The 13,842-nt window shown below is 38.9% G+C and overlaps 1 protein-coding gene across 3 annotated transcripts in view; it reads right to left on the bottom strand.

Moving 5' to 3' along the window:
* Positions 1-606: 606 nt before the first annotated feature.
* NID1 (nidogen 1) overlaps positions 607-13,842 on the bottom strand; it is a 37,393-nt gene continuing 24,157 nt past the window's right edge. For all 3 annotated transcript variants that reach the window (XM_040698268.2, XM_046939488.1, XM_046939487.1), the window contains exons 14-20: positions 13,084-13,256; positions 11,191-11,317; positions 7,881-8,052; positions 7,072-7,229; positions 5,693-5,816; positions 4,408-4,520; positions 607-2,349 (exon numbers count right to left, since the gene is read on the bottom strand). In XM_040698268.2, coding sequence (XP_040554202.1) covers positions 2,228-2,349; positions 4,408-4,520; positions 5,693-5,816; positions 7,072-7,229; positions 7,881-8,052; positions 11,191-11,317; positions 13,084-13,256 — 989 coding nt within the window. In that variant the 3' untranslated portion in view covers positions 607-2,227. The remainder of the gene's footprint in view (positions 2,350-4,407; positions 4,521-5,692; positions 5,817-7,071; positions 7,230-7,880; positions 8,053-11,190; positions 11,318-13,083; positions 13,257-13,842) is intronic.

Raw genomic sequence — 13,842 nt, 5'->3', positions numbered from 1 at the left:
TCACGGGACAACCTGATCCTGGTCACTGCTTCCAGGTCAGACACTGGCATACTGCAGGAGTAAAAGCGAAGGAGTTTAACCTCAGCATCACCACCTCCAACAGGCTGCACTGCTTAGCTTTCAACCTGCAGGTACAGCACATTCACAGCCACACACACAGCTCACATGCTGCAGCACCAAGTGACAAAGCACCTTGTCACCTCAAAACTCTACACCCAGGCCATTTTTGGGAAAAGCAGTGCATTCTGTCCCTCACTTACTGTAGTCCTTGCCCTGTGTTTCCACTAACGCACAAGTATGGTATAACTGAATTAGGTTTACCTGACAAAGTTAAACAACAGTTAACAACCAGTAAAAGATCTGTGTCATCCAAGTCACAAAACAGAGGAATGTATATGCTCTTCAAGTGCTCTCATACTTGTTTGGCATAAAAGAATCCTAGTGCTTTTAAAATACCAAAGCCCTATTCTGTTTCATCTCAGATGAGAAAAATCACGACAAGATAGAAGAGTCAGCTAAACCCAGACCTGTACAAGAAAAGAGAATTCCAACACTGCATATCACCTCCGTCTGCAGGCAGGATATTTTTTTAAAAATAGAAAATAATTTTTAAAAAACCAACATTTTTATTGACCGTACTGTAGATACCTGTACAGAGTGTAAACTTTAATATTTCACCAGATATGTGAATAATTCTGGAGAAAGAATTATCAAGCACCTTCATTTCACCTGATTAAGTGTATGAGTAAAATGAATTAATTGTTATAAAAAGTTACACCAAAATATCTTTAAAATGTTTACATTGTTATTTTATGATAAATATACAATTAAAGAGAAAGATGTCACACAGTTAAGACACAGAACTGGCTCTTTATGAAGCTTAACTGTAGCATCTGGAAAGGGAGTGAGGAAATAGGGATATTAATGGCTTACTGCTCTTACCACAGTGTTGTGAAGTGTGCACTGACAGAAGTGGGCTTGCATGTGAGCTTCTTTCCCAACACACTGTGCAGAAGCTAAACTTCACTCCTGGTTTAGGATGACATTAAGAATATGCTTTTTTGATTTTGCCTCCCAACTCCAGCTCACTGGTAATGCTGGAAATATGCTTCAAGTTTGCTTTGATTTTCAGCGTACTTTTTTTGCTGTTACTCAGCAATGGCACACAAAGGGGGCATAATGCTTTTTACCTTTAAGCACCAAGACATAGCCAACCCTTCTGGAAATTGGATTTTTAACTGCCACGTTTCTTATGGTTTACCAAAAAAAGCATAACGTAGTTTGATAAAGAAGAAAGATGACTACAATAAAACTCAAAGATCATTTTCAAGCTTATAGAATCAAATACAGAAATATTATTTTAAAAGCTCTCAGGAAACAAATATGACTCTCTCTTTAAAAAACACCTCCAAATGAACCAATATCTATTCTTTGATGAACTATCAGCATCTGAGATCTAAATCTAGAAGTTTGTTTAGGGGATTTTAGGAAACTACTAAGGAATCTACATCAGATGGAAGAAAAATAAATCCCTCAAACTCCAGCAAAAACTTCAAACACAGCCATTACGCAGTCCTGACTATAAAGAATCACATGCCATGGGTATGGATCACATGAGGGTAGTAAATAATACCCTGACAGCATGCGGATAAAGTATTTCCATAACAACAAGTCAAAAGTTGAGATTCAAGTTTCAAAAATTGAAAGACTGGTAGTGGGGATGAATGCAGTTAGGCATTAAATCTGTGATATTACCAGGTGTTCTCACCTACATCTATCCATCCTTGGGACTCTCTGGCTGCTTCTCAGCTAAAAATACAGCCTTCACATATGCGAAGGGCCAAACATGCCATTATGCAGATAACTGCTGTGTGCTTTGAGGTGCAACTCAGTCTCAAGATCACACCATCTTTTACTCCATTCTGTATTCAGCTAAGACACACTTCCTCCTAGCCCAACTCAGGTACAACTAAGGCCTCCATGTTTTTCTTTCAAAGCAAAAAGATTGTATTACAAAGATTAAGATGCAATTGGACCCACCCTGGATGGCTCTGTCTTGCCTAACTGCTACAAAACAGTCATTGCCTGTGTGTCTGCATATGCGCATTGCGGCTTGCAGTCAACAGCATGCAGCACTTATCTCTAGGGCCTGATTGTGTTGATAGATCTGAACTGTTTATGGCACATTCCCAGAAGGTGCCTGCTGCTTGAAAGCTTATTTTAATGCTCAGTTTCTTTCTATACAATCCACTCCAACTGTGTTGTCAGGGCAGCGGCAAGAGCGACCTTCTGGCGTAGCCAAGCAGAGGTGAGTACAACCACCATTATTCACTGTACAGTAGTTATGTCCTGAAAAAGAAGAGATGAAGAATGTTGAAGGAAAGCAAAAGCAAACCCACAATAAAATCCAAACACATGTGTAAAATGTGCAGATTTCATGACTACACCAGGGAAACAAACATGTTGGGGAGATCAAAGTCATCAGATCCCTGCTTCTGATATTCACCTCAAGGAAAGATCCAGATATCAGGACAGAGCAGGACAGGCAACATAAAAAAAAATATGCCCAGAAATGTACTTCATAAATTGGCTGAGTAGTCACAGACATTAGAATGATGAGAAGGTAAGAAAATGCAAAATGTAACAAATGAAGACCAAATTCAAAATGGTACAGGACTTCATTCCCAACTTCCCACTAGAAAAACTCTGAGGAATGACTAGCAAAAACACAAAAATAGGGTGTGTAGGAAGGAATGCATTAACACTGAGGGGTAAAATGAAAGATGAAGGAGTGCCCAAAGCAATGGATTTGAGGAGAAAGACATTAGTCAGAGACAAACATTTGAAGTAAATAAGAAAAAAAAATAACGTCAAGGTTCCTAAAATGACAAATATAATCTTCTAGTTAGAGCACAGACTGTTGTTTTGTTATACAGTGCCTATCAGAATGGAAGTATCAATTATTAACTAGTAGTTAACATTATCAAGTTAACTAGTTAACCAACTAATTAATTAACTACTAGGAATAAAATATCTGTTTTCTTAGTTATGAAATTCATATGCATGTTTTAATGCCCTGAACCAGACATGCAATTATGTTTTTACTGTATGTATTGAATAACTTGAGCAGATACTCTATTTAGGATTTTTTTTAGGCCTGAAGTTAAAACAACACAATTATAAATCCAGCCACATAGTAATAATAAAAAAGAGAACTCTTCTCATAACAGTGAATTGGAAAGAAGAATGTAACTGGACAGTGGTATTGCTTCCCAAAGAGTAAACTTATTTCAAGGCTATCAGCTTTCTCTCTTCTAAGTTTCACAGGGGGCTTTTCAGTAACGTATCTGAAAAGCTTAACATTCAACAGAGCAGAAAGATCAGTCCACCCACTCTGCCAACTGCTGTTTTTTGAACATTCCCATTTTAAAGACACTGGATCTCATTAAGGACATCTGGAAGACCATTTTTTCTATAGTTTGAAATTAAAAATGAGTAAGTAAGGCCCTAGCCATAAGTGTAGGATTCAATTTAGATACTGACAAGACAGCAGCTTTAGCCATGTCGAATCATAGAATTACTCAGGTTGAAAAGGACCTCAAAGATCATCAAGTCCAACTGCAGCCTAATCATAGTACCCTAACTCTAACAACCCTCTGCTAAGTTATATCTCTGAGCACCACATCCAAACGGCTCTTAAACACATCCAGGGACGGTGACTCAACCACCTCCCTGGGGAGCCTATTCCAGTGCTTAACCACCCTTTCTGTAAAGAAGAGTTTCCTAACGTCCAACCTAAACTTGCCTTGGCGCAACTTGAGGACATTTCCCCTCGTCTTGTCACCAGTGAGAAGAGACCTACCCTGCTCTCACTGTAAACACACACCTTTCAGGTACTGGAAGAGAGTAATAAGGTCTCCCCTCAGCCTCCTCTTCCCCAGACTAAACACAGCCCCAGCTCCCTCAGCCTCTCCTCATAGGGCTGATTTTCCAAGCCCTTCACTAGCCTCGTTGTCCTTCTCTGGACCTGCTCCAGTACCTCCATGTCCTTCTTGTACTGAGGTGCCCAAAACTGAACACAGTACTCAAGGTGACGCCTCACCAATGCCAAGTACAGGGGCAGGATGACTTCCCTAGTCCTGCTCACCACACCATTCCTGATACAAGCCAGGATGCCACTGGCCTTCTTGGCCAACCTGGGCACACTGCTGGCTCAACCTTTGCCTATTCTGGTTGGAAAAAAAAATTCTAATTTTTAATTTCTCTGAAGACTGAAATCTAAGCAATAACCAGACCTTCACTAACCACCTACATCAGGTGGCAGTAACAGCTCTCACTGAAGGGCTAAGTTCATTCATGCACTAAGATGCCGCACAGCTGGAAAAGCTTGAGGATCATCTGTATTACCTCCTGGGCACTGAGCAAAAGCTGTAGTGATTCCATAGAGACGGGAGCGCTTGTGAGGTTGGAAGTTATCATTTTCTACTGAAATCATGCGATCCACAGCTACAACAGCATCCCTGACAAAAACAAGAGAGAATATACAGAAGTGGGATTAATATAGGAGTACAAGACAAAACAAACAAAACAGAAGAAGGAAGAAATCTAGAATTGTTTCTCTGTCCACTATTAGAGAGTCATGTCTGAAGAAAAATCCCCCAAGACCTCAGCTTGTATGGAGAACTCAAGTACACATACCACAGCCCTCATCCTAGACAGCAGTGAGATTCAGTAGCAGGGAGCCAACTTAATAATTTTGGAGGTACTTCCAATACATGTCCCTCTACAGGAACACATCTGTTAGTGGTTTTGATGCATTACACATTCTGCAATCCCATATTTTCTGTGACATAGGCAACACAGCTATTACACATAATGATTACAGACAATGTATTCCAGGTGGAGCCTCATATTTGGAAGGAACACTGTCATAAGGATTTTTTTTTTCCTAGAAACCAAAGGGCAGTAACTGACACAACTTCAACAGATTCCCATTTAACTGGAATAGCATTTCCCAGCTGTTAGGTTCTAGCCTGGGAATCCTTAAACACACTAATAGCTCTTCCTGCTGCAAGTGACAGAATTGTTTGTATATGAGTTTGTAGCTAGAGCCCACATAACTATTTACGTTCTGAAAAGACAGTTAAATATACATGAACTGGATATTTTTTTCTGTAAATACATAGTAAACTCCAAAGTCTCAATTGCATTTCAATGTTTTAGTTTACTTGCAACAAAGGAAGTGTCATCAAGACAGTAAAAATGTCGTCTTATTTCTGGTTAAGTATTCAGATAACATCCAGCATAAAAAGCCTTGAGTGACTAATTTCTGCCCTCTACAATGCAGCAACTAAAGCCTTAAGGGAAACATGTTAACTCCCACTCATTTCCCAAAAATGCTTAGTGTTTTAAGTATTTTCTTAGAGGACAAATCATATTTTATAATATTTTATAATTTATATTCATAAATGATAAGAAGAAAACTCAATTAAGTGGCAACATCAATAGGTCAGCCTTACAGAATCACTCTGTTCTGCAACAGCTATTGCCAGAAATTAAAAAAAAAAAAGAAGAAGAAGAGGAGGAGGAATGTGTGACATTGCAGACATGAGAAATGCAGTATAAGCTTCACTTCCTACCAGACAGAGGAACAGAATAAAGCATTCCGTAATTTCTTTTGCAGATAACATACCTTCTCCAGTCTGTGTAGTACAAATTCTTCCCATAGCTTGTAACACCAAAAGGATACTGAATTCCTTCAACAATCTTTCGTCGACCAAGCTGATTAGGGTTCATGCATTCCAGTCTCTTGGTACCTGGGTGAAGTGAAACAATTCAGTTTGTTCAAAGCAAAGACCACTACAGCTCTCACGAGGAAGAAAGGATAAGTATAAACATGCAAGCACAAACAGACTAAAGTCTTCTGGATGCCCTTCAGTCTGCTGCTCAGCCAAAGGCCTTGCCATGCCAAATCTCCAAACGTGTCAAAGACTGGATGGCAAAGCACATTAGTGCTAATGTAATCAGCACAGCACCTCACTTACAGAAGCGCAAATGTCCATTGCTCACAAGTTGAAACTCCAGGTGCAGAAACCAGCATCCTCAGGCTGAAGTAGAAGCTGACAGAAGGTCTCCATTCTGGAGGGATGCTTCAACCACTAACCAGTTCTACTTCTTCTGGAAGGCACTTTTTGAATTGAGCTAGGTAAGCATGTTTGCAAAATAATTGCTGACTTGGGCAACCAAGACTGCAGGAAGAACACCTTACAGATGCAAATAAGGTGTAAAAAGGCCTAGTTTTAAGTTCACTACACACCTCAGGAACACTGCTAGCAAATGTAAACACCTGTAGAATTTTGTTAGCTAGTGGGTTTCAAAATTAGGAGAAGAAAAGGAGAAGAGACAAATTTGAGAACAAAAGATGGGGAAAAAAAGAAAGATAGCAGAGGGAGAAATGATTAAAGGCTAGAGAAAGTTCCTTACAGTGAAAAACAGAGCTCGATCTTTTTAGTTTATCATAAACTTGAAAGGTGACTTGAAGTATAAAAGCACCTCCACAGGAAGAGATCTCTGGCAGTCTACAGTAAGAAAGACAGCAAGATGGGGGAAAAAAAGGTTTATATGAGAATTAAAAGCATACTTTTTGTCTTTAAGCATAATCAATGAGTTAATGGCAGAATTCATCTCTTGATTATAATATCATAGAATGGTTTGGGTTGGAAGGAACCTTTAAGATCACCTAGTTCCAACCCCCTGCTATAGGCAGGGACACCTCCAGCTGGACCAGGTTGCTCAAAGCCCCATCCAGCCTGGCTTTGAATGCTTCCAGGGAGGGGATACCTGTTTTATTTCTAGACAGCTTTTTGGTCAGAATTAAAATCTTTCAGCTTACACAGAACCCAACAGAGGTAGTACAAACAAATGAAGTGAGATTACTAAAGCCAAAAATCAAGGCATGAAATCCAAGTTGTAGCCCAAAGAGCTATAAATACTAATTGGCTGTGCATCTTCTCAGGATTGAATGTACTTAATATGCTAATATTATGAAGATAGACTTCAACACCTATTTACCTGCATCTACCCAACACAACATTGAGGAGTAAGGATCAAATGTCAGCCCATTTGGTAATCCCAGATCATCCTTCACAAGAATTCTTCTGTTTGTGCCATCCATGTATGAAGTTTCAATTTTAGGAGCTTCTCTGTTCCAGTCAGTCCAGTACAAGTTTCTTAAGAGGAAGAAAAAGGAAAAAATACAGACTGACCAATCTCAAATGACTGTTGTAATCAAGGAAAAAAAAATAGTAAGGATACAAATAACACTACATTGCCAAAGTAGTGGTTACATTAGTAAGAAACACCATATTGCCCTTGAATGTTGAAGTGACAGAACATCATGAAGATACACTGAACGTCATGCTTCCGTCAATAACAAAGAAAACAATCACATACAAGAAGAAATGCTTTCCATCCTTTGTTTAGGTTATGTGCTAGATGCCAGGCAAAAACACTCCTATTACAACAGTTCTGTGGACTGTTTAAAATGTACATCCACAGCACTCTTTCCACCACCCATCATGTCTACACAAGCTAAGCAGCAGAAACAGCAACATTTGGCACACATCTGTGGGATTCATTCAAAATCCTGTTTTTCTTTTCAGCACATCAAGCAGTATACAGTAGAATTGATCAGAGTAGTTTATGGTCAGGGGAGAACTTCAGAGAGGCCATTAATTCATTGACACTTTATTATTAATAGCCATTTGTTAGTGGGTTGTTTTTTTTTTTTTGCCCTTGAATGCCCTTTCTGAGGCTAAGAATTTACTTGATCCCTCTCAGAAGCCAACCTTTGCATGTGTATTTTCAAAATGTATCCATACCCTCTCACAGGATCCACAACAATTGCACGGGGGTTCACCAGGCCAGTGTCAAAAAGGATGCGACGCTGGCGCCCATCCAGTCTAGCCACTTCTATTCTATCAAGTTGAGAGTCAGTCCAGAAGATGTTGCGACCTAGATGATCTAGAGCTATCCCTTCAGGGCTTCCCAGGTCTGCAAGAGAATAGAGAAAAATATTCATAGACATCACATTTCTTAGCAACATTCGCCTCATAAGCATTCACAACTCTTAACAGAGAATTTTTTCTTCAGTTTCCTGGTTGCAGGCAACAAAAGCCACATCGGTTGAAAAAGCTTAATAGCTTTTTCCCCAGGCCTTCCTCAGCAAATTTCCCTCCTTGGGAACACATCCTTTACATAAGCCTTGGATTTCACCTATTTTTCAGATGGAGCTACAGCACAGATAGCCCAGAGTGTTAAGATACTCACTTATGCTTCATACTATGCATTATACTGGGCTATTATAACTGTTTTACTGAATGATAAACATAAGAACCAAACTAGCATGCATCCCGAGTCTGAATGTAAACTTGCCTTGAGGAGGAAAGGAAAGAAAAAAAATTAAGAGTTGATAGTAGGGAAATAAATATAGACTATGAAAATCCTACTCTACCCTCCTTAGCAAGTCAGGATCTAGAATGATTTTACAGTGTTTAATATTCCCCCTTCTTTGGTAAGTGGCATACATGGCACTCATTTGAAAACTGGATTTTTAACAAGCTTAGCCAAAGCAATACAGAAAGTATGCTCCAAAGCAGTAGAGATAATGCTATTAGTTAACCGATGGAATTTAGATCCTGTTCTTTGTTTTTGCACAGCAACCCTTTTTGGAACGTATTTTAGTACTGTATGTGCACTATTTGTCTTGGATAGTTAGTTGTTCCAAAAGCAACAGGAAATAACAGATAACATCCTTTCTGCTTTAGCCTTAGTAATTTCTAACTCACATGAAAGACGCAAAATAAATACATAGCTCTTCAAGGTTTAATTCAGCCACTGTGGAAAAGCTGCTACTACACTTTTCAACATTCACGCTCCTTTTCAATGAATGTATGAAGGCTGTGTGGGATGCTGTGAGGCCAAAGCTACTACAGATCACTTCTAGTCTGATTTCAGTTCCAACAGAAGTAGAATTGCATGTGGTCACTCCCAAAACAGGCAGTGACCCTTCATACCAGCCAGCTGTCAAGAAATTTTTCAAATGTGGATCTACACATCACTTAAATGTCCTGCAACAAAAAAAATGTGGCAAATGAGTCTTCTACTAATTTTCAAGTGTATTTACTGACAGCCATTAAACAGTGTGTGACAAGGCTGGTACAGTCACAGGCTCTACTCCTTGGAAAGAGACAGGCTTGTACAGACATACAACTAATATAAATTAAGCAATTGCAACAAAGACGGAAGCTCTCCTTCCTGACCTGCCCCCACAGCTGCAGAGCTCAGAAAGCCTCCACAGGCAATACAGCTGCAGGAATAGATGGGAACTGGATGGGGCTCCACAGTAAAACATGCTTCTGCAGAGCAATTCATCTTGGATTGCAAGAGCTTTAAAAACAACAACCAAAAAAAAGTGCATTCCACAAAAATACGTGTGAACTGAAGAAAGCAGCTGCAGCCCTCCAGAGGAAAAAGGCAAAGATCAAAACAAAATAATAAATTCTCATGAGCTTTCTAAGAGCGAGGCATTTTCCTTTTTACTGAAATTTTAAAGCTTCAGTTTTGAATATCACAGAGATATTCAAATACTGAATATCCAACCATAAATTGTTCTGATCCTTTATCAAAGATCCAGTTAACATTTCCATGCAGGAAGTAAAGAGAAACATTTCTCAACATCTCTTCAGGAATACCAAACACATCCTATGTGAACAACAAGGCAAGAGAAATTATGAGATACTTTTACATATAAAGCACTTTTTGTAGCAGATAAAATCACAAGGTTCCCATGCAGCAGTGGTATCTTTTAAGCACTTTGAATTACCTCAAATAATCCAATTTAGTTGAAAGCCTTCACAAATATTCCTAAAATATTTTATATACTGCAAGGCTTTCAAGGCACACACACAGTCTCATTAGATGGAACAATTCATACATATTCAAAATCTTTAGCAATAGCAATTTCCTTCGCTTTTTTGAAGTGCACAATCTGACGAAATCCTTGAAGAGTAGATCCTCATATGGTAGAGACTGGAAATCCTTTCCCCACTGACAGTGTAGTTATACATGCATATGCTTACAACTATGGCTTAAGGTCTCCCTTAAATTAAAAATGTTAGGATTAAAAGGAAGTTCTACAAATTCCTCCGCCAACAAGTTGTACAGAAGTACAGTCAAGTTGTACAGAAATAGTTGCTGTTGTGGTTAGGGATGGCTTTAAGTTTTCCCTTAACCCTCCCCAGGACAAAAGCACAATCCAAGCTGCTCCCATCTCTCCATTGACCCTGAGAGCCAAAATGGAGTACCAACAAGCTGGCTATTCTGAAGCACATACCCCAGGTAGAGATATGCAACACATCCAAAGAAAACCAAAGCAAATTTATTGTAGAGTTTTAGAAGTAGTTGATTATTTTGCTAAAATAATTTCCTACATTTCAGTGACAATACCTGGAAAGGATCAAAAGCAAGAAACTCTAGCATCTTGGCATTACAAGTATTCTAGGACGCAAATGAGTATGTAAAAAGTAACTCCCACTAGCTTCTTTGGCTGTTTGTTTGTTTGTTTTCCCTTCATGCTCCACACTCACTTGGTTTCCTAAACCTGTCCTTCTTCTTAACCTTTTAAGAAATGTTTTCATATTTTAAATGCTCTAGATAGCTCAATTCCATCATGAACACCTGCCATTTGCTGCTAATCTTGTTACTTATCTTTTAGTCAGTCAATAACAAAGTGTTAGTTCAAGCAGAGAACCATTACAAATCTATTCATAGAGAGTTCTTGCAAAGAACTTCACAAAAGCTTTTCAAAAATCCAGCCACGCAATACTTGCTGGATCACCTTTATCTGCACATCTGCGGACTGATGAAAAGTTCCCATGATTTTCCTACATTAAAGAATCATCAAAACTGTAACCCAAATTGCAATGTAGTGTAAGCACTGCAATGAAGTGCTACTACACAGGAAATAGATCCTTCTTCATTTTAAGTTACCAAAGCTTTTGGAGTATTGTTTATCTGAATAATACTCACGTGTAATACTATAGCACAAGTAACACCTGTGAATTATTATCAAATTCATGTCTTTAATGCCATTAATAGGAAATAGGAAGAGGAAGAACTTGGTGCTGTTACCTGTTCTGATGATGGTCGTTGGCTCCCCACCATGCAGGCTAGCTCTACTGATGGACGGACCGCTGATGTCTGTCCAGTAAACCATCTTGTCCATGCAGTCATAAGCAACTCCAATAATAACTTTGTCCTGTTGACCAGCAAGCAAATTAGATCAAGCAGAGAAAAGGAAGGTGTGGGCAGTCACTGTAGAGTAGCTTAGAATAGTGCTTCCAATTGTAAATTCCTTTTAACAAGCAGACACTATTCACAGAGCTTACTCCAAAGAAGTACATATGTTCATTTGAAGAAAGTTCTTGCTAACATCTTACTGTATTATTCCTCATCTGCTTTTTTTCCTTTCATTCTTTCTGCATATTCATCAATCCACACACAGTGGCTGCATTTCAGCAGCTACATAAAAAGTATCAATTGCCACAACAAAGTTCTAGCAAAGTTAAGTTCATTAAATAACAGTTTTGGAAATACTCCACAAATAAATCTTTCTGGTGGAATGAATATTCTCACAGCGAAGGAAGTGATTTTTTGGGCACAGGAAGATAGGTCTGAAGATTCGAGTTTAGAGCGTAAACTCGAAAGAGTTTACTCCAAGCAAATGAAAGGCACTTTCTGGGTAAAATGCTAATTTTTCATGGGCCACTGAGCCTACCTCCTTTGCTGCTTTTGCTACTTAAGATTCTCATTCATTTGACAGAAAAACAAAGATGAGTACCTTCTTTGAGAAGTGGTCCAAAAAACAAGCACCAGAACAGAGATGACTTATTACTGAGCCTACAATAATGCTGTAGAGCACTGAACAATCTAAATGTCTTCATGCTGTCACTTCCCAAATATACAACACTGAGATAACATAAAAGACGCTAATAGCAGAGACTGAGAGTTTAATTAAAGTATTAATGAAGAGTTGCCTGTTATCTTTTGAAAGCTCTTTCCTGAAGATAGTCCTAAGCTAGACCAATAAGTAATAAGACTAGCTGACAGAGATTCAGAATTGTGTGCCTATATCATCCGAATTCCAATTCTCTCATGAAAGTATTTTCTTTAAAGCACTACTGCAGCAGAACTCTGGACAACAGAAAAAAGCTAAGTTTCACCCTTACATCACAACACAGTTTGCAGTACTATTTACTGAACTGAATCTGTATAATTTAGTCTGTATTTCATTTATTAGGCCAACATGATACCTGCTGTTTATAACTATAATAAATACTCTCACTGGAACGAAAACAGAAATCCCATGTTTCAGGCAAAATGAATGTGACAAAACTGGAAGTGGGGAGAGTTTGTGTGTTTCACAGGTGATGGAGAAGAGGTTCTCAACATCAGGGATTCATTTTGAAGGAAAAAAGATTCTCAAGACAGTAGTAAGAAGTGTGGGAAAAATATCTACCACCCACTGGGCCTGCACATGAAAAAGGAAACAAGGGAAAAAAGATCTGTATATCTGTAGCCAAGAAGTGCTGAGACCTAACTGAAGAACAGGAATAGATTAAGATGTACATAAAAAATGACAAAAATTTAAGAAGAGAATAGAAGGGCCTCTTTAGATACTGGTCTTGCAAGTCTTCTTGATTTTTACATCAGTAGAAATGTGAGGTTAGGAGTATTTGTACAGTCAACTGTTGGAGGCATATAAGATCACAAATATTAATTTTTTGTCTTACGATCTATTCTTTAAAAGCAAATAACTTTTTTTCCGTAGCTCAGTTATCTTTTCTTTTTTCAAATAGTCAGATCAAAAATTCAGTGACAAAGTGCTGAGATACCAAAACCTTAATGAAAAATAAAACCTGAGTTTGGAACTTAAATTATCAAATGACAAAGATGACAAACAATCACTTTCATCTGCACTACAGCTCCTCCAAGACACATTGGTTTTTACAGTAGGTTACTTACTGGAATATGCAAGAGTGCTTTTGCACCATTTTTCTTCATGTTGTTTCCCTCCAGTGGAACATGTTCAATTTTCCCACTTTGGGCAAAAAGCAAATGTGTTCCTGGAGGCAGTGGTATTGTGTCTGGTCGAACAGAGGGCCCAATACCAACAGGAGGAGCAGCTGTGCTCAGACCTTGTCGATAGAAGAAGAAACAGATGGCAAAAAAATTAGCTTGTGCAGTGTAACACGGCTCCTTGTTACATACAGAGACAATTATAGACAGGCTTCTTAGAAGGGAATGGCCTGATAAATAGACACTAACAACTCTAATCAGATGCAGAAAACTTCAGATTTTTTTTTTCCCTCTCTTCTGACAGAGAAGAAGCATTTGACATAATAGATCTATTCAAGTTCGACTCTGTAATTGCTCCTTCCTTCAAATGTTCAAAAAAGCCTATCTTATTTTGCAATTGAAGTGATGAAGAGGTTGGAAGGAACATCCTTCATTTCCTGAGGCAGCAGCCATTTACCACACATTCAGAGGTTCCCAGAGGGCAGAAACTATAGGGGCCCCTCACAGTTTCAAAGCAGGAAAGAAGTCAGAAAACCATCTCACCACAGTTGTCCAGACGCCCTGGCTGAAGGAAAAGCATAAATGCAGTTGCCAAAGGGCTGCAGCATGAGGCAAACTGTCACTGATTCAAGAGATGCCTGCATTGCTCCAATTTGGTGCTACATCTCACGGGCCCCATGTTTGGGAGACAGTGCACATCGGAGA

The sequence above is a fragment of the Gallus gallus genome, chromosome 3 (genome assembly GCF_016699485.2).
Source record: "Gallus gallus isolate bGalGal1 chromosome 3, bGalGal1.mat.broiler.GRCg7b, whole genome shotgun sequence".
Lineage (NCBI taxonomy): Eukaryota > Metazoa > Chordata > Aves > Galliformes > Phasianidae > Gallus > Gallus gallus.
Note: the sequence above shows the minus strand (reverse complement) of the source record. Positions and strands in the feature narration are given on the sequence as shown.